The sequence below is a fragment of the Narcine bancroftii genome, chromosome 13 (assembly GCF_036971445.1).
Source record: "Narcine bancroftii isolate sNarBan1 chromosome 13, sNarBan1.hap1, whole genome shotgun sequence".
NCBI lineage: Eukaryota > Metazoa > Chordata > Chondrichthyes > Torpediniformes > Narcinidae > Narcine > Narcine bancroftii.
In genome coordinates this window covers 12,795,416-12,819,700 of record NC_091481.1, presented here as the reverse complement: position 1 = coordinate 12,819,700, position 24,285 = coordinate 12,795,416, and the positions used below count along the sequence as shown (strand labels likewise).

The window sequence follows — 24,285 nt, the reverse complement described above, 5'->3', positions numbered from 1 at the left end:
TTTGTTTCGTAAGACTACATTAGATGCTCTGCTGTGCAACATTGGTCTTGGTTTAAAAATGAGTTGAAAAGCATTTTGGCTTTTATATGGAGTATGGGCAAGTTGTTTTATAAGGAAATGATAGACAGGCTGAGTTTAAAAGAATATGAGGTGACTTGATTGTCAAACCTCTGAGGAACAGAGATTTCAAAGTGGATCCAGAGATGGCACTCTACCTTATGGGCAAATCAAGCATGAAGGCTCAGTTTTTAAAAATAAAAGGATTGCCTATTGAGACAGAACAGATATTGACAAGCAAAATGGTGAGACTGCTGTGGCGAGGATAATCAGGGTTGATGTTAAGTCAAATCAGACATGATCTTAACAATTGAGCAAGCTTAACTGGCCTTTCTCTTTTCCTACTTAATTTTGTATCATAGAACCGTTCCTGTTATTCAGTACCAGCTTCACTTTCCCAGTCAGTGTCCCTTTGGGATTGCATGGCCTTCCTGACTGATAAAAGAATCTTTCAGGCATTTAAGTACTAATTTAGTCCTTCTGAAATCTCTAAGGATTCATTTCACCAGACCTCCATAGCTTTGTAATCAAGCATGCTCAGATGCCCCAGCCTACAAATTGCTCATCACCTGACCATGTGATATGTGTCACCTCTTCCAGAACCTATTTCCCTCCACTTGGCCTGCCTCAAGCTTGGTCAACTGTACAAGCCAGGACTATCCTGTGTTGAAATATAACATGGCCTGTATACTAGCAGAATCAATGCCTGTGGTAATTAATTATACAGTAATTGCTATGTCATTGTTTCTGTCACCATATGGACAGAACATTTGGCCTCCATTAAACTGAGGATTTTTTTTTTTAAAAAAAGGATATGTTACAAAATGAAGGACTGGACAAGTGAACAGCCTGCAGTCTGGGAAATGAAGCGATCTTTGTTTCCTCTTCAGAAGGCAGCTGAGACAGCAAATCCATAGAATGATTCCACTTTGGCATCTACTCATCCAGGCAAAGAAACACAACAGCCTCAAATTGCAGGTACAGTGAAAGTTCCGGACCGCTTGGGGATTGGATTTTCGGGATTGTCAAGCAGTACCTCTGTAGCGCTTGCTAACACAATGCACGCACACACACACACAAAAGCAGAGTTGTCAAGTCCAGATTCTCAGGTGGTCTGGATTTCTGGCATCCAGTTTTTTGGTCACCCTTTTCTCAATGGCTGTCTTTGACACAAAAGTTGCAGCTCATACCCAAAGTGAAATGTCCAGCAGTTAGAAACTTATAAGTAGAAATGGTCAGTGTCTTTCAATCTGTATGAATTTTTTTAACCACTAGATGCGATTGTCTCAAGGTACAATTCTATATGATTAAATAAGTCCTGTTGGAAGCATTACGCAACATCCAGAATATTCATCAACCATTAACAAATTCCCTTCTATGCATTGGTTTACATATCATTGGACACACATCATTCCACTTACGTGATACCCTTTGGACAAAGGTGAATCTTCTGCTGCAACCAATGCTGTTTTCCTGAAGCTAACATTTGCACGCCAGAAATACATCCAAAATAAAACTGCCTTGTTCTCTTGAGTCATTTTAGTAGAAAAAATTCTGCATCCACTACAAGTCAATCCGGCTCAAACTTTCACCCGAAATCCTTTAACTAGTGTACAAGTGGTCACACAGCACCTACCCAAGTGTCTTGAACTACACCTCTTTGCCAGGATCCTTAACCCAGTCAAGTTATGAATCTGTTCAGATTTGATAGCCTCTGGTTTTAAAGTACTGAGTGAAGGTGACTCTTTAATATTCTCAGGATTCCTTTTAAGAGAACACATGCCTTCATCCTGTTAATAAATTCATCACCACCAGCAGTGTTACATCTCCCTTTCTATACAAGGCTGGTTCTATGCTTTATTCCCCTCCCTGGACCTCAATATTGTTCATTCTCAGGAACATCACTTACAAAGCAATTTGCTGGGTCCTCAAGAGCACTGACATACCCACCACATCTGCTGCTGGCTTCATTATCATTATCCCCAGTGAACTTGTTATCATCTCAAATTTATTACCCCACTTCCTTGAGTAGCATTATTATTACCTTGACAACATTGCGTTGCTTTTCACTAAGTGGCAAGGAGCTACCAAATATCCACTATGGAAGATAGTCAATTAACAGCAGTGATTGGTAGAATATATAACCATTTGTTCCTAAGTTACACTCTCATATACAATACAGATTGGAAGATTTAATGTAAGTGCTGCAAATAATGGGAAAATGTTTGCACTAAGCACAGATCATACCTTGAAGGTACATATTTGGTAAAACAAGGAAATGCTTTTTAAAACAAAACTCAATTGATACAACATGGAATGTACTAAAAGGATGGTAGAAACAAATTCTTGAAAGGGTATATTTTGGAGGGCTATTAGAAAATCAAAGGTAATAACTCAACATGGTTTCTTTATGGGCATTGCTTAGCTGAAAATTCATCGAGCCAGTTCCACTTAGAGGTCAAATTGATTGCCATGCTTCTGGGTTAAAATTTGTTCTGACATTCCCCATACAGGTACATGCATAGGAAAGGTATCGAGCAATTATGGACTGAACACAGGCATTTGGGACATCTTGGTCCAACATGGACAAGTTGAGATGAATGGCCCATTTCCAAGTTGTAAAACTAGGACTCCAGATTCCTTCCCATTAACCCAAGGATGTTGTGTCACTCCAAACTCTCAGATAGTTGCACAGGCCCCATGTTAAACATGGGTCTTTGATCATCTGCTTCATCTGGTTGAGTGCAGATGAAGCTATTTGAATAGGGAGTCACTGGGGAAGAGGGGTTAACAGTCCTTTAGCATCTGACTGAAGATAATTCATCAAACTTTCATATTAAAAAGGTGGAAAAGGAGATGATTCAAATGTATTTCACAAACCCAGAACATCCTAGAGCTTTCGGTACAACTATGTTGGGAAACAAGCTGTGAGGTAATGACCAAACTAAGTGATATTAGTTGAATTATATCCAAAATACAGGTAAACTTGTCTTTCAAAATTGTGCCATGGCATGTTCTACGCAACTGCAGATCAGATGGGTACAACTCAGCTTAAACACACATGCACATTTTACCGAGTTTTCAGACTGAGATCTGGTGATAGTTATTCAGCATTGTTTGTGTTTTAACACAAGTTTTGCAGTTTATTCTCTGATCGCCAAATTTCTTAAATTGCACGATGAGCTATTACATTTTCTGCTGGCATTTTAATATCAGACTGAGCTCCCTTTGTCCACCATTCTTGGAACCTTAACCCATATCACTGCCCTAAAGCTCCAATTGCAGCCATTTCAGACTTAAAATTGAATTACTGCACTGGAACTTTTCAAACTTGTCGTATTTGATCCCTGCAACTCACTGGTTTGGCTTCCAGTGCATGTCTGAATGCAATTTCTCCGTCCCCCAAACACAATAAACATCACCTCCTTCAAGACCAATTTTTTAAAAAATGAAGTCAATCACAAAACCCTCAAGAGGGTTGATGTCAAATTTCATCTGGTTTGTCTCCTGGTATAGTACCCCGATATATTTTTCTGGATTAAAGGCCTTACACAAAAATTAGAACTCCCTATCCATAGGGAGATAGAATAACTACAAAACTGCCCATGTACAAGGAATAGTGAATGGATTAATGTACTGACAATTATGTCGGAAGGAGATCAAAATACAGTAAAACCCCCGTTATCTGGAATTCAAGCAACTGGCAAAGTAATCGTAAAAAATAAATAGGTAAAAAATGTGGGCATTCAAAATTGGCACACCTTGGTGTTAGTTCGTCAAATGGAAAATTAAATTATCCCCATAGGTGCCAGATACTAGGGGTTTTACTGCATTCACCTTTATTCCCGCTGAAGGTGCAACAGGACAAAGTATGTGAACAAAAATACACACTCTGCTTTCTCCATCACATTATAGGAGTTTAACCTACATTTTCCTTAAATAGTTTCCCTATTGGAATATTCTTCCACTGCACAAGCTGCCTGTGGATTGTCCAAGGAAGACCATTGATTTAAATGGAATCAGTCTGCAAACCACCAAAGCTGGAGCTGACATAACCTGGAAAGACAATTTAGTGTTAAGTGCTTCTCAACATTAACTCCATCAAATTTCCAGAACTTTCTGAATAAGCTTTGAAATTTGCAGAGTATAGTCTCAGCAACCCAAAGAATTGATTGGATTTCCTGAAAGGCCAATGACAAATCAAAAAATTCTCTAAATCAAAAGCATTTATTCCACTGCTCCACCTCATTAAAAAATTTTTTTTTGTTTTTACAGGCATTGAAATGCAAAAGACTTTCTGTGAAGCTTCATCCAACAGTAAGCATCAGGAATGAACATTTCTGGCCTACAGTTCTTCCTCCTGGCCTTTGCCCAGATTGTCAAGTCTAGACTTGTGGCTAATACACCAAAGTACCTTGACTTTTAACCTGAGCTTGTAACTGAGTGGGAGATTGCTGATTGGTGGATGAAGAATGGGGAAGGGTGAAGAGGTTATACAAACAAAAAACAAGTCACATGTCAATCAATTCTGATGGATTTTTTCCAGAGTTCAAACTGGGACATGCCTTGACATTTTGTTTGTGGTCCATCACAACATCATCTACATAATGTGCAACTAAGCAAGGTGTAGAGAGAATATCCACACTCCCCCTTTCCACACGAACTATGAGATGTGACTACAAATACTTAATGGTAATAGAATCACATGTTGGAAGTTCAGCAAAGCTCTGGAAACCTGAAAGCAGAAACTATTAACAAGTTTCCAACTCCAATTCAAGGCCTATAACCATATCCCATCTCACCCGATCTTCTTTCGTTTTACGATAGGCAGGTGGTTAAACAAAAATTTCCACCAGTTGCAGTAATGCATTAACTGCTAGGAATGAATTGACAAGGACTTTAAAGCTGCATGCTGGAATTGGAAACAAAAACAGAAATGCTGAAAAAAAATCATCCAATATTATGTCAGGTGCTACTAGACAGGCTGAGTTCTTGTAGCATGTGTTTTAGACAAGGACACAATATTAACCACTCTTTCCATATCCACCTTCTGACAATACTTGTCAATTAGACTGAACAAAAATAGTTATTTCTCCAGCAAAATTATTTTTAAATCAAAACTTAACCACGAACAATTATGATGACAAAAAGAAAATTATGGTCCAGTCTGTTGAATGAACTATTGAAGTGAAATCTTACTGTAACAGTGCTTGTCTCTGGGCCACAGGGAAAATTACAAGCACACAATAGCCCATCACACTACTAACTCCGTCCTGGATGAGGCTGCCATTGCTTTTCTTCTCTCTAAGTTCTTCACAGCTCAAGTTACAAAAGTCCAAAAACAAAAGTAAAAAATTGTGCGTCACAAGCCAGGAGGCGCGAAGCAGGGAAGCTGCCTCAGTTCAACAGGCAGAGGAAGATGGTCAAGGGTGCCTTTGGTGTTTGATGGCCAGTGGGGAGGGGACGTTGGGAGCCATGGTCTGGTGAGCAATGCCCCCATCTTCAGTAAAGCCGCTTTTCGTAACTGAAAAAGAGAAAAAAATGTATAGATAACCATGGGATCTCTGCAAAAATCTGCACACAATTCCTGTCAGGCCAAACTTCCCTTTATTTCCCTTCTTCCAAGTGCCCAATTGTAGTTTTCAGTTATTTTCCCATCATATGAAACATTACATACAATTGCAGGATTTTGCTGCATCTGGCCCATACACATTTGATGGACACTTCATTGGCTTTAACACACCTTGAGATGATCTGAGAGTATCATTTAAAGGCACAATTTACCCAAGTTCGTTCGTTCTTCCAGCTGTAGGCACAAATAACCCATAAAACACATGTAGAGTTAAAATGGCGCAGAAATTCTAATATACCTAGATGTATACCAGTGTAAGAATGGCTTTGAGGTGGGGTGCCATTGATTGTTTCACTCAGAGTTCCCCCCACCATAACTTCATTTGCACTCTCAGTAACTGAATGGGTATTGCACAATTTTGCTAAAGGTATAGAGGACAAGGCCAACATAAGGATGGTCACTAACCATAAGCTTAGCAAGATTGTGATGTGCTTCATGGAAGGGATGGAGAGTCATAGGGAAAGAGGATTTTAGCAGAGATTTGGAGTCTAGGAATGTGGTCAAGGACTCTGGCTGAAAATTGAGTAAGAGCAATGGGGGGGGGGGGGTGAAGAGCAGGGGTTGAAACTCGAGGCTTCCACAGGGGTCTCAGGGAATTGAAGGGTCAGGACAGGATGGAAACAGAATTGAGGATTGTGTTTTGAGGGGAATAGGAGAATTATGGCCAAAAACAGGAGAGACAGCACTCCCTGTACCAGTTGAGGAATGGGTAGGTTTCAAGTGGTATGATGGAATACAAGTGATCATGCCTCCATAAATAATCTTGGTTCATCAGTCAGTAATCAGAAGATCAGCAATGATAGGAAGGGAAAGTGGGGGAGGAAGACAGGACACTGGCATCAGAAAGTTGCAAGGGAATTACCTGTAAAAACACAGAAATGCAGGAGGAACTCCACCAGTCTTGCAGCATCCATAGAAGGTAAAGATACAATATATTATCTACATCTCGGGCCTGAAGAAGTAGTTCAGGCCCAAAATATCAGTAATATCTTTACCTCCTATGGGAGGCAGCAAGACTGGTGGAGTTCCTTCAGTATTTCTATGTGTTTTTACTCCAATCACAGCATCTGCAGACTTTCATGTTTCATAAGTACCTGACAGGGTTCCTAACCCAACATTGCATCAGAAAGAATAACCAACAGAGGTTATTGCTTCAGCAACTTATTCTAAGCTCCTCTGACTGCTTCAAAGAGAATGTTACACAGCTGTCACAATGCTGAACTTCAGTGGGAATTCTTAACGTGAACCCAGGCTCAAAATCATTGAGCATGTGAGAGCAGAGGATCACCTCTAAAGTTGGGCACCATGGTCTGTCTAGTGGGCACTGGGGCCAATTGAGACTGCTCTATCAGCGCAGCCATCCTGACAAAGGGGTCAGCCTGCTCTGTACGATCCCAGTCGTTCTTGGCCCTGTAAAACCTTGCACAGGGCTTCATCCAGCGTATTACAAGTCCAGAATGCACAACCCCAAATTCATATGGGGGGGGGGGGGGGTGGTTTAAACTTCAAGCAAGGAACTTGAATTTGTAGTGTCACCAAACATTCAAATGCAGCGCAGACTGTTCAGTGCAGTGTGCTGTGGCAGACAACGTAAGACACTATTAATCTACTAATCGTTTGGTTTACTTACATGGCAAAAATGTGTATCTGATACGTGATTGCATGAGCAAAAGAGAAAGAAAAAGAAAAATGGATGGATAAATACAGCTCTAGCTTAAAATGTCACTGCCAGATACAGCACAACAGGCAAGAACAGCACATGCCTACGATACCAGCAGCTCCTTTCATATTATAACCAAGGCCACTAGTTTGTAGGGTTTCTCAGAGGAAGGGAGAATATGGAGCCTGATGTACAAACACCAGGAATAAATGAACCAATCCACAGAGCAGGAGATTGCAACATGTTAACACTGACAGACCAATGGCCCTGGTTTAGTATGGGTATGAGCTGGAGGCTGTTGCCAGGTTCTACACATGCACTAAAGGAGACCCCAGAGACATCATCTGCTGGGAAGGGAAAGGGAGGTGGGTGAGTGCATGATCCTTAACAATTTTCTTCCCTTCCTTGCACCTCCCTAGACTCAAAGGGACACTTGCACATGTTACTATTGGTATATCCACCATACACCAGGACTGATTGAGGGCATTATCTTAACTGCTCACTTGTACATACAAACCATTCACACCCAGAATTAAATAAATCAAGGAATCCTCAAAGTCTCTACGCCATCATCCTCACTTCTGTTTGATAAACCAGCTTCTATCTGCAAAGCAGTTCAGAAACTCAGGTAAATAAAGGAAGTACCGAAAATATTCTACAAGTAGTCACAGCTCAGGTGAAAAACAATAATCTGTCTGATCAGGTTTTATTCATGTCTCAGCTGAATGCATTCTCACAAGAGCCAGGTGTGGGCTCAGAACCCACGGCACAGGGTACATATTATTAAACCTATTCACCTTCGCAGAAAAGCTCTTAAACTGAGACTCATTCTGTCCTGTTGTATGGAAGCAAAACTATCTCACAGAATTAAATTATTCCATGACACAATATGAAGGGAAGCAGAATTCCTTAAAGGTTTTCTGATCAATAGCTTTTCCCAATCAGCGTTAGAATAATGTAACTAGCCAACTACATTACTCTCTATAAATTCCCAGTGCTCAAATTGCCTGCCACATTCCTATATTATTACATTGACAAACTTTAAACAGGAAGGTAGGATCTACATAACAAGGGAGCCAGAGTGGGCAGTGCAGAGAGAGTGAAGGTTGGAAGTCTGGTTGCCAGGAAGTTTGAAGAAGGCAGGCAAGAAGGAATGTATAAAAAACAATGGAACGAGGGAGGTGTAGTTTGGAGGTTTAGTCCTTCTGTACCACTGAATGTTTATGGGTCAAAGAAAACACTGACAACAATAATGGGTTAAATGTTTGTTCAGCCACAGATCACCTTCCTCGCCCATCTCAACCATACCTGGAACAGAAGGAGGTCAATTCTGCAACTCTGCTATTCTGTTTAAGCATACACAATGAAATGATCGTGAGGATGGGCTGCAGCTAATCCACCACTAAAAGCAGAAACGAAAATCTATGTTTAAAAAAGAGACCAGTTGGGAGACTTACGAATGCAGACCATGCACACCTCCTTCTACCTGAGCGGAGATGGTTCTCTTCTCAAATTTCAGCTCCCCTGAGTACATCATTGACCTGAAAAATGGGCAACATAGTAAATAGATCATGAAGTATTGGAGAAGGGATGGTGGGGAGAGGAGAAGGAGAAATATGGCAAATGAAATGGACAAGACAAATCACATAATCAAGGTGTACAGGTATACCTCGCTTTATGAAGGTCGAGCGTCCCTGAGAAGCAGCTCTTAAACCGAAAATTCATAAAGCCAAGACCCATTGACGACTATTGGAGGCAATTTTAATAAAAACAAAAACCAATTATACTTTCTTGGTAAAAGCGAACACTGGTTATTTTGCACAAGCAAATTTTCGTTATTTGAGTTATTCATAAAACTGAGTTTACCTGTATTCTCCAAATTTTCAGTGATCATCTAAAGCAGGAATGTTATGAATCTGACAACCCATCTTCTGCACATGGTTAATCTACTGCCCCACTACATTACATTTTATCCCAATTTAATGCAAGATATCTGCTGGGAATCAGAGTGGCCCATCATCCTATCCTACACTGACAATGGTTTGTAGCATCAGGAGAAATCCTTTCCATAATTCTCTGCAGCTGGCCAAGCTCCCAAAAGATTCAAATGGGAAAAAAACCCAAGGACAATTAAAGAAAGTACACTGTAGGAAAAATGACCGGCTTTAATTGGAGCTTTCCAACCTTGAGTTAATTGCATTGCGAGGTCAACAATGGTGACTGGCTAGAACATGGCAAGAAAACATAATATTGGAACTCACTCACCGAAGGATGGAAAGACTCTTGGCTCCAATATCCTGACATCCGTGCTGTATTCCTGCAATCAAGTAAGGTGCAAACTTGTGGATTGATCCCTTGTCCTGGATTGATCCCGAAACTCCTTGGGCCACTTTCACCTTATCACCTTCACTGAACACCACAAAAGAATCAGTATTGAGGTCAAAGATCGTGCAAACCAGTGATTTTCAAACTGCCCTCCAAACTCACATTCCACCTTAAGCAATCTCAATGCTACAAGTACTTTGTGATTGGTAAGGGTTTATTTAAAGTGGTGAGTGGGAAGGGAAGGTTGAGAATCATTGCTCTAGACCCAATTGTTAATAAAATATTTTGCTTGAGAAAAATTGTCATTGGGCCCATTTCATTTGGTATGATTAAAACTGGCTTTTAAACCTTTTTCTTTCCACTCACATACTGTACCACCTAACTCATCACAGAGTACTTATGGCATAGGGAATTCTTAAAGTGGAATGTGAGTTTGGGGGGGGGGGGGGGGGGGGGTGCAGTTTGAAAACCACTTACCCACTTACCTCAAATATGATAGCTGTAAGGATTTTGTTGCCAAAGTTTTTTTTAAAATTGAATTACACTTAGCAATGAAGTTAAAGTATATCACTACCCCAAAGGCTACAGCTTCTTTCAAAGGGGATGGAACATGGGGATCAACTTCTCAAAGGCATCACCCTGCTGCATCTTCCTGGCCCATGACAGTGACTCCCAAACCTACCTGAAGTATCGTTTCTGACTGTTTGTGCTTTTCTCCATGGCATCCAACGACCCCATTCCACGATATTTCTTCAACCTCACTCCATCGGAGAAAAAATACTCGCCTGGGGCCTCCGTGGTAGCTGCCAGCAATGAACCCATCATCACTGATAGGGGAGGGATAGGGATTGAAGAATGCAAAAGAGGATGAGTGGAAACAGAAAAGTGAAGGAAGAGCTGACATTAACTTAGAGCAGTGGCTCTCAATCTTTCTGCCCCCCCCGCCCCCCCCCCAATTCACATACCATCCTATGCCATAGGAGGTGTGGTCAGTAAGGGATTATTAAGGTGGTATGTCAGTGGAAAAACAAGGTTGAGAACCGCTGACTTAGAGGCATTGAGTTTTCCCTTATGAGTTCATTGCTACACTTGTCCCACCTTAGCTTCAATGCATGTGCAGGGGAATTCTACCGCTCGTAAGAATTGTGCGGAACAGGAAGAGGAAGAATTACCCCTCAAATAAAATTAACCAAGATCCAACTCCAAATTGCTATCATTTTCACACAGCCTTCTCCATCTTGATCAAGAACATATATGAAATTCAATATTAACCTGTCAACCGCAAATCAGGATTCTAAATCAAATGCTCAACCACATCCAGAGCAGAGCAAATGATCTTTTATACAATATGCCAAATCCAGAGGACAGATACTCTATATGTATAAAGTTGCATCAAAACTGAAGGTTCTCTCTGGTTTCCATTGGCCAATCACTTGGTTTTTTTTTACCCACCCCTGCATCTCCTTCCCCTTCTCCAACAAGATAGTCAAAATGGTTGAGACAATCATTGGGTGTCCCTGGTGTTTCCTTTCCACTTTGTAGCCAATGTATGGCCCAGCTGTCTTCCACTGCCTTAGCACTGCACTTGCATCACCGTTTCCGGCCAAAGTTCACCTGGACCCTCGTTCTCAGTTACGTATCATTAAGTTTATCACTTCCTGCCCCAACTTAATTCATAGCCAACAATATTGGACTTCAAAGAGTTTGCTTCCTGAACAATTTTAGGTGTATTTTATGGATTTTGGGCTACTGATCACAAAAATTACCATAACATTTTTCAATCACATACTTTTTTTTTTAAAGCTATACCCTATTTTTGTTATTTCCTGCCATATTTTAAGTCTACTAGTATAATGCTCACAAAGCAACCTGTTTTAGTCAGTCCAAACATAAGTAAATGTAGACTTGGGCCTGGGCTACAGACTGGCTATAAAAGCTCACATATACTGATTCTGTACATTACATTGACAATAGATTAAACACATGACGATGCACATGTTCTTCAGGGAACAGCATAGTGTTTGTACTTAAAAAGTAGCATTTATTGTCTTCGGGAAGATCCAATACAGCAGAAAGGTCTCATCAATGTTCCATCAGCTGTGATACATTCTGTGGCGAGTATATACTTAGCACTTTGGACTCCAAACATATTTAACCTCTCAAAATGGAGACTCCAGACTGGGTCCATGGGTAAATGGGGATATGGAGTATATGCACTTGTTGGTAGTCCCTGAAAACAGGTACACTGAGTCCATAAGGTTAAGCCTCAGAGATGCAGCATGACTGCACTTATTAAGTCTATGAACTCTACCTCAGTTGTAAAATTGATGACTTAAGACAAACCCTGGGCTTCTCACATGTGTTGTACAACATGTGCAGACAACCTGAGAGGTCCGAATAAACATGCTAAATTCAATAAAATTTAATTTCACATTTCTCCAACCTCCAACGTGATGCAGCAGATCTGAAATTATCTTTGTGTTCAGCTTGAAGATGTCTATCGTAGTCTGCAATTCTTTTTCAAGAAACAAACCTTGTTAAAAAATTTGTTGTCCAGTGTGATTATTACCTTTTTCCAATTATTGTACTGAATTAAAAATACACCATCGTGGAAACTCATCCCTCGCCTTTTTGCCCATCTCAAACCTCTTTTTCCACTTAAATTACCTTAAATATATTCTCACAAACAGCTGGGAAATAGTGCTTAAATTGGAGGAGCTGTCCCTGGAGGTAGGCAAGGAATTGGTTGATAACATCTTTAAAATACGAGTCCGTGGGTGCGTCTGTGTGCCAAAATCATCCATCATAAACAGACCAGAACATACCTACCAAAGAAGATGGTAGATAAAGTGGAAGGAAGGAGTTGCTCTGCGTACACATTAATTCTAGATCCATGAAGTCTCATGGTTATCACTTCAAACATGGACAAGAAAACACTTTTCTGATTTATCACTTGCTTCTCAGACTATGAAAGGGTGCTTCTCTATTTTGAACAATACTTGAAAGAAGCAGTGGCATGGTATATACTCTGGGTGATGTCTTCTGACAGTCACCACCAACATGGTTGGCTTGTATGAAAACTGACCGAGCTACCCAAGCGCTGATGATACACCTACCAGATTGGGGTCATTGGCAGGTAGAGTGAACCAAAACAAGGAACAAGTTAACTTTACAGTAATTTTAAAAAAGACTATAAATGTTACTATTATACATATCCAAACATGATTTCCCCCAATTGTATTCTATATATTCTAAAGATATGTAAGCTCTAACGGTGTGCGGATCTGTAGGTACAGAAAGGGGGAGGGAGGAAGGAACTGTTTTGTTTTTGTTGTTGTTTGTCAGAAAAAGTTTAATATATTGTGATACTGAAGATTATGTATATTTTTGAAAAATTCAAAAATAAAATATTCAAAAAAAAGGAACAATTTAGCTTAATCTCATCCTCTTCAGATGCACCTGTACTTGATAATACTTGTAGAAATGACAACTTCACAGTCCTTGTGGAAATGGTTACAAATCGAGGACACCTTCCATTTCATAGAGTTGCACACCAATTGTGTTCCATGGGTCGAACTCACCATGCATCTGGCAGCTCAAAACCAAGCATCTATGAAGCCAGAAGCTCAACGCCATTCAAGACAAAGCACTTTTGTCAGTTGGTTGACACCCCTGCAGCCACTAAAAATTAATTCCCCTGGCATGCAGTGGTTACAATGTGTACCATCAACAAAATGCACTGCAATTGCTCACCCAGCCTATTCATACAATGACCTCTAACATTTGAAATGGCTACAGGCAGCTTGAAAACTATCAGTTGCATATTTCCCATCACATCATCTCCAGTACATCAATGTCCCACCATTGCTGGATGTAAACCTGGAAACTCCCTAACAATATAAGAGCCCCTTCATAAGGTGGGTCACCACATTTCCAAAAGCAATCGGGGTAGACAATAAATAGCAACTTAAAAACACGTACATTCCAAGTACAGTAAAACTCCCAATATCTGGTGCCTTTGGGAATTGGCAAGATGCTGGAAAAGTGAATTTTCCGGTTGCCTGTAAATTTTGTATATTCACTTTAATTGCATGCCTTACCTAAACTTGAACAAGGATGGAAATATTGACCAAGTTACCTGTTGAAGCTCCCAAGGCCAGAGCCTTCACCACATGCCCAACTGTCTGGATTCCACCATCAGCAATGACCGGGACACCAAATCGACGAGCATATTCTGCCACTTTGTATACGGCAGTACCCTGAGGTCTGCCACATGCCATAACTGTATGGAAATAAATGATACATATTAATGACATTAGATTCACCTCCCCCAGTTCAGAAACCAGGCTACCACCTAGATCAAGGGCAGTTGAAGTAATACCTATTAAACCAGGACAAGGGGATAGAGAGAAATAATTTTTAACTCTTATGTCTGATCACACTCAGAAATATTACGATTTGATCAGCAAACCGATGGAAGAGAGTCCATGAAAATGAACTGTCATCTGATTCAGGCCCACTTTGAGATTAGCGCATGAATGCATTTAATGTTGACAATAACAATCTTGACATCATCAACTAAAAGTAACTTGTGCACGCCCAAGCTCAGTTTTGAGAATCTCTAGTTCTGGCTAGCACATGTAATCCACATCATTTAACAGAAGTACAGAAAATAGGTGTTAGCCATCTAGCCCTTTAAGATGGCTTCCCAATTCAATCTGATTATGGCTAATCCTTTAATTGCAAAACCATATTCCTGCTCTTTTTCCAAATCTTTTATGTCTTCAACATAAAGTATATACACTTTAGAGGTCCTTCCTTCTCCTGTGACCTCTATCCCCAAGAAGGATAGCACCCATTTTCAAGTTAGAACCATTCAGACTTGGGTCATATTTTCTTACATAATAGCAAAAAATTAGATACTTGAATCAGCCCAAAAAAATCACGAGAAATGCTGCATTTTTCTTTCCATCATTGCTGAACCAAAAACAGAATGAGGGAACTGCAATAAACACTGACCTGTCACAGATACCCAGATCATAGAATGACCCACAGACCAATTGACCAGACATTAAAGGCAATAAACTGTATGGACACTGGTGGATTTGCCCCATGAGTGTCCAGCTAAGGCCAACATTCATTAATAGTATGCTGCCAAAAAATATCAAAACGACAAGCTGAGAATTCTCAACCACAGGCAACAGCAATGCCAATAACCACAAGAGGGCAGCAGTGGACTCCAGTACTGGCCTACAGCAGCATGACACCCACTTCCTTAATTTGCTTACTCCAGCCAAATGAATGGGGCATTCAGATCCCTCCTCAGTCTTCTAAATCACTTCAACAGTTAGGACGTGCTGCATGCATGGACTTTCGCTTAACTGTCAACCTGCGTTAACACTCATTGCAAACCCAGTCAAGATGGCTGTGAATCCTCTTGGAATGTTGATGAAGTTACTAAATTACGTGTGGCTCTTTGCTATAATAGGAACCACTTCACACAGAAAAACCATTACTCAGTGTGTGCATGTTAAATTCATTAATGCTGTATTGCATTTGGAGCCCTGTTTAAGGCAAACATCAAATCTGTTCTTCTATCCCATCCTGCCCTCACTGTGCTTCTACATGTCACCTTCCCCCACCTCGTGTGCCAAGCTCACCTTCCTGGGTGATGCAGATTGAACCACACCCCATCCCAACCCGTAGAGCATCCACTCCTGCGTCAATCAGGTTTTTGGCTTGTGCTGCAGTTACCACTGTAAAGACAAAACGTAGTCAACAGTGAAGGAGGCGTCCCAATGACCAGGGCTCCCACAAAGGAGGGCAGACATGGAGAAGGCTTCATAACAAGCATACTGGGAAAGAGTGAGATTAGGTCATTTTACTCATGTGGGATAGAGACACACTAGGATATACAGCCCAAAGAAACATTTTGAACACAATCTCTCGTTCTAGCTATATCATTTAACAGTTCAATCTTGTAGTTAAGTTTAACATGAACTAATCACCTCTGACAGAGGGTCAGAAGGGGATTTATATAACCATATAACCACTTACAGCATAGAACAGGACAGTTCGGCCCTACTAGTCCATGCCGTAGCAAATCCCCACCCTCCTAGTCCCACTGACCAGCACCCAGTCCATACCCCTCTAGACCCCTCCTATCCATGTAATGATCCAGTCTTTCCTTAAATGTAACCAATGATCCCGTCTCGACCACGTCTGCCGGAAGCTCATTCCACATCCCCACTACCCTCTGCGTAAAGAAATTTCCCCTCATGTTCCCCTTATAATTTTCCCCCTTCAATCTTAAACCATGTCCTCTAGTTTGAATCTCCCCCTTTCTTAATTGAAAAAGCCTATCCACATTTACTCTGTCCGTCCCTTTTAAAATCTTAAACACCTCTATCAAGTCCCCTTTCAATCTTCTACGCTCCAGAGAAAAAAGCCCCAGTCTGCACAACCTTTCCCTGTAACTCAGACCTTGAAATCCTGTCAACATTCTCGTGAACCTTCTCTGCACTCTCTCTATTTTGTTTATATCTTTCCTATAATTTGGTGACCAAAACTGTACACAGTACTCCAAATTTGGCCTCACCAATGCCTTGTACAATTTCATCATAACCTCCCTACTCTTGAATTCAATACTCCGATTTATGAAGGCCAACATTCCAAATGCCTTCTTCACCACACCATCTACCTGAGTATCAGCCTTGAGGGTACTATTTACCATAACTCCTAAGTCCTTTTGTTGCTCTGCACTCCTCAATTGTCTACCATTCTATGTATATGACCTATTTAAATTTGCCTTTCCAAAATGTAGCACCTCACATTTATCTGTATTAAATTCCATCAGCCATTTCTCAGCCCACACCTCCAGCCTTCCTAAATCACCTTGTAATCTACGGTAATCTACCTCACTGTCCACAACACCACCAATCTTTGTGTCATCCGCAAACTTGCTTATCCAATTCTCCACCCCTACATCCAGATCGTTAATATATATAACAAATAATAGTGGACCCAGGACCGAACCCTGAGGAACTCCACTAGTCACCGGCCTCCAATTGGACAAACAATTTTCTACCACTACTCTCTGACACCTCCCATCCAACCATTGCTGAATCCATTTCACTACTTTATTTATACCTAATGCCTCCACCTTTTTTCCTAACCTCCTGTGGGGAACTTTGTCAAAAAGCTTTACTAAAGTCCAAATAGACAACATCCACAGCTTTCCCTTCATCAACCTTTTTTGTAACCCCCTCGAAGAACTCAATCAGGTTTGTCAAGCATGATCTACCCCTGACAAAACCATGCTGATTACTCCCTAGCAATCCCTGTACCTCCAAAAATTGGTAAATAGCATCCCTCAGAACACTTTCCATCAACTTGCCCACCACAGACGTCAGACTTACAGGCCTATAATTCCCAGGTTTGCATTTGGACCCTTTCTTAAACAGAGGAACCACATGCGCCACCCTCCAATCCTTTGGCACCACCCCCGTGGCCAGTGACATCCTAAATATCTCTGTTAATGGCCCCACTAACTGTTCACTAGCCTCCCTGAGTGTCCTAGAGAATATTTTGTCCGGTCCAGGAGATTTATCCACCTTTATCTTTTTTAACACAGCCATCACTACCTCCTCGGTCATAACCTCCCCACTATTTTTCTTTACTTCAACTGGTTCAACATTTTTTTCCCTAGTGAATACCGAGGCAAAGAAATCATTCAAAATTTCCCCCATTTCCTCAGACTTCTCACTCAGCCTACCCTCGCTATCTACAAGGGGTCCAATTTTATTTCTCACTAATCTTTTACTTTTAATGTACTTATAGAAACCCTTTGGATTTATTTTTACTCTGTCAGCCAAAGCCTCTTCATGCCTTTTTTTGGCCTTGAAGTGTTGATTTTCTCTTACCATTCCCACCAACCACCTGTAGCTCTGGATATTTCTGCTTAATGTATCGAATCATGTTTATCTGGAAGACAGAGTTTCCTTGGGAGGAGTCCTGGAAGCAAAAGACAAATTAGGATTACAAAACTCACCGATTACAAAACTCACTCAAAACATCCCTTTTTCAATCTCTTTCAAAGAGAGACAATTTTACAGTCAGCCAAAAGTGAAGATAGCACAGTCTTTTCAACATTTTATGTGGTTGAGGACATCTCCCTCAGTGCCACACTAAAGTATGGTCCTGCATTTACGTTAGTGACTCTGCAATGGAACTTCCTATGACCATGATTCAGAGGGCAGAGTGACTCATTGACATGAATAGAGCCTGGTTTCAAGGCTCCTTGGGGTCCACATAGCTGCGGCTGACATCGCGCTACAACCAATTCCTGCTTTGCTCTTACCAACACAACAACATCCACCCCCGCCTGCATCAACAGGTCCAGCCGATATTTGTCATCCTCCCGTGTTCCAATGGCTGCGCCACAGAGCAGCTGCTTCCGTGAATCTTTAGATGCCAGTGGGTAATCTCGATTCTTCTTCAAGTCTGTCCGTGCAATGATTGAGATCAGCTCATCCATGTCATTTACGATTGGCAGCTTCCCTGAAGGAATAAATCACAAATGAAGCCACCACCAGAGCTGTCCACTGCCAAGATAGGGTCAGCAAAACCCACAGCAGGACTCTGCCTCCCACTGCCACCAAGGGCAGAGCCCCACCAGAATTGCAGCATTCCCCAGAGGTCTCTATCCCATGGACATCCACTCCTCCCCATGAATCACACTACAACCATGGATGTTCTCTGCCCAGCCTCCAAATCGTTCCTCATGGACCTCCTACACATCTCCCCACAGAAGTTCCTCTCACATACAAGAACTCACCTTGCCATCCCAGTGCATTCCCGCCCCCACACAACTAATGCATCATTACAGCTATGGCACCTTTCTTGCTACGTTGTAGAATTTCATTGGCCTCCTTGAGGGTCACACCAGCTGGAGCAACAACTAGGTCTTCCCGCTTCGTCATCACCTGAACACAGAAACGCAAAACGAGTGAGTGTATATCCCTTATTGGGCCCTATACCCCATACAGATTCTACTCCACCTCCTGCATTTAGGCACTTATTGACATCGAACAATGGAAGGCCTGCATTCTATTCTCCGGACATCCTAAATTACTCGCAACTGTTGATAATTTGTAAATGCAGACCTGCTGCTGCAATATGTGAAATGTGGCTGCTAATTTGTGTACATCAAGCTTCCACAAAAAGCAATGTGATAATGACCATATAAATGCTTCGTTTTGTCATTTTTAAATGGTGATAGAATCTTTCAGCACTGAAAAAGGTTCCATACCCCTCCAGGACCATGGTGGCATTGGCATCCCTGCTTTCATTTCCAATCATCCAATTTTATTCTTCTTACATGCCTGATCAACTCACCCTCAGGTTCTACCACTCAACACACCCAGAGCGATGCAAAGTGGCCAATTAACCCACCAACCAGCATGTCTTTGGGACATAGGAGGAAGCCTAAGTGGTCACAGGGAGAACTTGAAAACTCCACACAGACAGCAAAGCCTACTGTATTGACCTGGTGACAAATTCTACAAGGACAAATATGGACCTCAACTATCAAGGATAATCTATTGCTCTTCTTTTACATTGAGATGCTCGAGCAATCCAAGCCACAGATTTACCTTTGTGAAGCAGCAGGCTATAATTCTGTAGTTTAAAATGAGCCAAAAACCTGACTCCAACAGAAAAAAAGGCATCCTTCACTTTCAACGCAATAGGCCTACAGAATAATGCTAGCTGTAACTGTCATTGTATATTTTATACCTCGTTCAAGGCAGTGTCATAATCCTTCTCCGAAAGGAAGTCAATATCCCGCGATGTGACGATCCCCATCAGCTTGCTCCCCATTTTCCCCGTTTCTGTGATTGGAATTCCTGAGAAGCCATGCCGTAATTTAGCTTCAAAAACATCCCCGACGGTGTGGTGGAGGCTCATGACCACTGGGTCGGTGATGAAGCCCTGCTCAAATTTCTGCAAGAAGTGAGACACAGATGTAAATTGCGCATAGAAAGAGGAGTGGCAACATCAAAGGGGAAAACGAGCTCACCCAAATACATTCTCATTAAGTACTGGGGCAGAGTCATGGTCCCCACTACACACCCTAGCACCACATCAATGAAAGAAACACTTGGGAGTTGCAAACTTTCCCCTCCAGCTCAGGTTGGTTAAAGAATATCTAAAAATTACAGATGATGGAAATCTGAAATCATAACAGAAAACAAGTCTGCAGCAACTATGGCAAAACAAACAGTTGTGTTTGACTAAAAATGTTAACTCAGTTTTTCTTAGATGGGGCCAGTGCACATGGTTGCAGTGACCACTCCAGCTCCAAAGGGACAATCTCTCATTGAGTTTCCTTGTCTTTGATCAAAAATACATTTTTTTAAAAATGATTTAATTCTATTTATTTTGCTTAAATCCTTTTCGCCCTCCCCAAAAATACATCTTTATGTATATGTGATTAGCATGGACTGTGTATTGTATGTGCACCCATAGTCCAGAGAAATGCTGTTTTGTCAGGTTGGATATGTACAGTCAGATAATAAATGAACTTTACCTCTGTGCTCTCAGATCTGCAAAATCTTTTGTGCATATTCTGTTCTTTTGATAGCTTATATACTGAGAAAAATGGAGGCAAGGAGGTGGACAAAGGTAAAATACCCAAGTCAGCCATGCTTTCTTTGAATGCACAGCAACCCAAGACACTGAAACACCCTCAAAAAGAAAAAAAAACATGCTTTACAAAAAGGATTATGTTCACAATAATCAATTCTGAAAATGGAACATTTCCAAAATGATTTGGTGAAACAAGTACCACTTTTTCATCATTTATATTCAGCTTAGTACGAAAAGGAAAGGGGAGATAGAAGGTGTTACAAGATCAAACCAGCAACTCACAAAGAAGGCATATCACACAGGGGTAAAGATGAACAATTACTTTATTAACAAAAATTCACCTTCAAACTTTAATTCAAAATCCCCCTTTTATAACAATGCCCACTGGTTACTATGCAAATTTCTACAACAGTATAAAACTAATAAATTCCCCAGCCGAAATATAACATATGTAATTAAAGTCTAAGTTATAATTCCAACCAGCCCACAGAAAAACTTAAGACACAAAACAAACACAAAACACACAAGACTCACAAAACTTCGATCTCAACCGAAGCAAAATCAAACTAAATTCAGTTTGTTTGGTAAACTGAAGTCAAAAGATCTTTGAGAGAGAGCACAAAATTCAAAGTTGTCTTCTTGTGTTGCTCGCAGGGAGAGGAACAACGGCTTGGTTCGGATCCTTCTGGCTGCCTTCGGAATGTTCATCCTTTTTGAAATCCCAACATTCTAAACTGTCCTCCAGACCGTGACTCATGCTCTGGGCCGCCTTCCACTCCACAGCACCCCCAGTGGTGGTTTATCGTCCAAATCCAGAATTTTTTTTCATTTTCTGCACGTGCCCAGTCCATCTTCCACTCTCTCAGCAGTCCACCTTCACCTTGGCTCTCTAAGGCAAACTGTCACTTTTTAACATAAAACCACACAACACATAGGCCAATACACAACACAGAACTCTGTAACAAAGGCAGAAGAGAATTAAAATGATGGACATTTAGCTTTGTGCATGCTATAGCGAAATAGCAATCTGGTTTTAGAGTTAAATTCCAGCAATGAAATGGGAACCCAAGCTTCAGACCAAGACACCAAACTATGGGTACAGATCTTTTAAAAAAAATAAATGGTGTAGTATAACACAGAATATAATTTACTTTCTTTCTCACTTTGCACACCAGGATCAGAGCCAAATCTATTTTAACAAATCCTGATTCAGTTCAACAAAAAAAAGAGATATTTTGCAAGTTCAGGTCTTCTAAAGCTCAGAGAAGCTGAAATTAATTGCAAAAGTCTCAAGCCAGTCATAACATGAAACATGCAAATGGAGCCCACCTTAACCTTGCGGACCTCATTAGCTTGAAACTCCGGGGTACAGTTGTGATGGATGAATCCAATTCCACCCATTAACTATAGAAAGGACAGAATAAAAAAAACACAATTAGATTTATCTAATTGTGGGGAAGGGGAAAGAGGGACTGGATGGCGTGGCTTATATAACTTTATATGTCCTTATTCCTGTCAAATTTTCATTGCTGATACAGAGAATGTTTTGCCATTTTCTGATGTAAAAATTGTGAGTAGTTTCATGGAACACTTTTCTCTTTTTAATGTACAAAACAATCACTGGAGGTGTTAGATCTTGAGCCCTCCAGAGCGCTTTACAGTTTATACACCTTCAGACATTGCTCTTCAAAGTTATAAATGGGGAAGAGTCCACTCAGTTCTGTGGAACTCAGAATGCACAGTGCAATTGACAAGTCGATTGGACCCCGTCCTGTGCCCATGTGTTTAGGGGAGTGGAGGAGGGTGGGGAAGAAAGACAGGATCAGGATGGTGTGGCAACCCGCTGAGACCATGTGTCAGGAGGTGAGAGAAGGACTGGAAGGTGTGGTAACACGTGTGTTTTGTGGGGAAGGGGAAAGAGGGACTGGATGGCGTGGTGACCTGCTGAGCCCATCTGTAAGGGGTGGGGGGGAGAAGAGAACTGGACAGAGGTAAACCCGGATTGCTTCTCCCAGAAAGTCTCTGTACCAAAAGTGGTGGCTTCCAGTTGCCAACATTTGGGTGTCTGCAGGGTCACGGCGTGGCGACCCTCTGCCAACTTCAGCACCCTCCCTCCACTTTGACCTGGTGGCTGGCCTGAGCTCATTGTTTATAGTCCATTATTTCAATAGTTCGGAACCACTGCTGCAGGAAAGGTTATGATTTTCCTTTAATTTCTTTTTGTGTCATAGCTGTGTTCATGTCACTGGGGTCTGAGAGCCAGCCTGTGATCACAGACCCCCCCCACCACCAGACAGAACAAATTCCCTTCTTTGTCCTTGAGTGGTCCTCCTCTCATCTTGGTTACCATCATTTTAATATTATGACGAAATGCCTTGAGATTCTCTTTAATCCTATTCACCAAGGGCTTTTTATGTCCCCTTTGAGCACCCCCCTCCTGCAATATCCTGTTTCAGTTCTCTCCTGCTTTCCTCAAAAGCCTTGTCTGATTTCAGGTTCCTAAAACTTGAGGTCCCTTTTCCCTTTTGACTAAATTTGGAAAATTCTTCTATACCCAAGATTCACAAAATTTGACATTCTCATCTTTCTTTATTGGCCTTTAAACAATTCCTACATGTAAAATGTGAATATCCACTAACAACTGTTCAAGTGACAGAAACAGTAGATGATCAATATAAAGCTGTCCCATCAACATGCCCTGGAATACCATACCCTGTACTGAACTCTCTATCCAATGCAAAGTACTCACATACTCAGTATCTCACCCACTTCTTCCTCTGACTCCAGGCATAAATTCCCTTTGTCCCACCAAACATTCCTGAATCCCTGCACTATACCCCATGCAGCATTTCTGTAACTTCCTGCACCAACTGAGCACGAGGCCAGGAAAATTCAGACAACTGGAAGGGAAGAGGAATTTTGAGATTTCAGTTCACTCTAAAGCCAAGAGGGTCCATGTTCCTTCTTCCAGTTTTTATGGTCTCATAGAACCATACATCACAGGCAATTTCTTCAGACCAATAACACAATGAGTTCGCTCTGTCCATCAAGCACCAATTTATATTAATGTTACACTAACCCCATTTTATTTTTCGCAGCTACTCCCTCCAGATTCCCAGTTTATTCAATCTTAAGAAGAACATTACTTCATTGTGGCTTGAATTATTTTAGATAGGGTAAAATACATTTTCTGCTGAAACATTTGTCAAACAATCCTAATTGTTTCCAGATTCTAAAGTAGAAATAACACATCTTTTTATTGCAAGCTGAAGGACCAGCAAATCTATGATCTGAGTCAAAATGGTGAGACTTAATTCTAAACACTGTTGCACACTACATCATGGCACAAAAGTCCTTATGGCACACCATACCTCTATTATAAAGCTACCCAATTAAGACCACTTTCATGCTTTTTACCTGTAGCAATAGTTTATTTTACCCCTATCCAATTCTTTTGAATGACATTGTTTATGATTTGAGCAATCACGTTCTACATCACAATTAGTGTGCATGCATAAAAATGTTGCCTCTGGCTACCTTGGTTCGAATGGCTTTATAAACACACATGAAGAAGGGCAGTCCTTCTTTCTCAAAACTCACCCCCATAGCAATTGCCATGCTGGATTCTGTCACAGTATCCATGGGAGAGGAGACAAGGGGAGTCTTCAAGGTTATTTTCTTGGTGAGAGCAGAAGTTAGGTCCTATTAGTGGGGGGAAAAAAGGTTTCCAGTGAAATAAAACCTATCAAACTTACGAAGTGTGATTTTCTTGATTATACATTCAAAACCTGTTGAACTTGGAGATAACCCAGTTAAAGACCAAAGTTTAATTTAGGGATTTGGGATTTTTTTCATAGGATACCACATATCCAAGAGTGAATCTAAATAGAAGATTAAAGGTTGAAGAACTGATTCAACAGGAAAAATATGCACACCGGAAATAAGTTTTAAGATGAAATTATAT

At 41.1% G+C, this 24,285-nt stretch overlaps 2 protein-coding genes across 18 annotated transcripts in view; one reads left to right on the top strand and one right to left on the bottom strand.

The window, feature by feature from the left end:
• The window catches only part of arsa (arylsulfatase A), an 87,243-nt gene extending 78,103 nt beyond the window's left edge, over nucleotides 1–9,140 (top strand). For 13 of the 14 annotated variants that reach the window (XR_011348072.1, XR_011348066.1, XR_011348067.1 and 10 more), the window contains 3 exons: nucleotides 869–1,035; nucleotides 4,333–5,540; nucleotides 8,623–9,140. The gene's annotated coding sequence lies outside the window, so the exon portion shown is untranslated. The remainder of the gene's footprint in view (nucleotides 1–868; nucleotides 1,036–4,332; nucleotides 5,541–8,622) is intronic. The other variant, XR_011348075.1, reaches the window with a different exon arrangement.
• LOC138748493 (inosine-5'-monophosphate dehydrogenase 1) overlaps nucleotides 4,266–24,285 on the bottom strand; it is a 31,961-nt gene continuing 11,941 nt past the window's right edge. Inside the window, exons 3-15 of one of the 4 annotated variants that reach the window (XM_069908820.1) lie at nucleotides 23,922–24,023; nucleotides 21,651–21,725; nucleotides 19,470–19,676; nucleotides 18,571–18,658; nucleotides 18,034–18,233; nucleotides 17,597–17,687; nucleotides 15,335–15,430; nucleotides 13,813–13,956; nucleotides 10,357–10,501; nucleotides 9,615–9,758; nucleotides 8,807–8,890; nucleotides 7,320–7,336; nucleotides 4,266–5,581 (exon numbers count right to left, since the gene is read on the bottom strand). In XM_069908820.1, the coding sequence (XP_069764921.1) occupies nucleotides 5,481–5,581; nucleotides 7,320–7,336; nucleotides 8,807–8,890; nucleotides 9,615–9,758; nucleotides 10,357–10,501; nucleotides 13,813–13,956; nucleotides 15,335–15,430; nucleotides 17,597–17,687; nucleotides 18,034–18,233; nucleotides 18,571–18,658; nucleotides 19,470–19,676; nucleotides 21,651–21,725; nucleotides 23,922–24,023 (1,494 nt within the window). In that variant the 3' untranslated portion in view covers nucleotides 4,266–5,480. The remainder of the gene's footprint in view (nucleotides 5,582–7,319; nucleotides 7,337–8,806; nucleotides 8,891–9,614; nucleotides 9,759–10,356; nucleotides 10,502–13,812; nucleotides 13,957–15,334; nucleotides 15,431–17,596; nucleotides 17,688–18,033; nucleotides 18,234–18,570; nucleotides 18,659–19,469; nucleotides 19,677–21,650; nucleotides 21,726–23,921; nucleotides 24,024–24,285) is intronic. The other 3 variants (XM_069908816.1, XM_069908817.1, XM_069908819.1) reach the window with 3 other exon arrangements.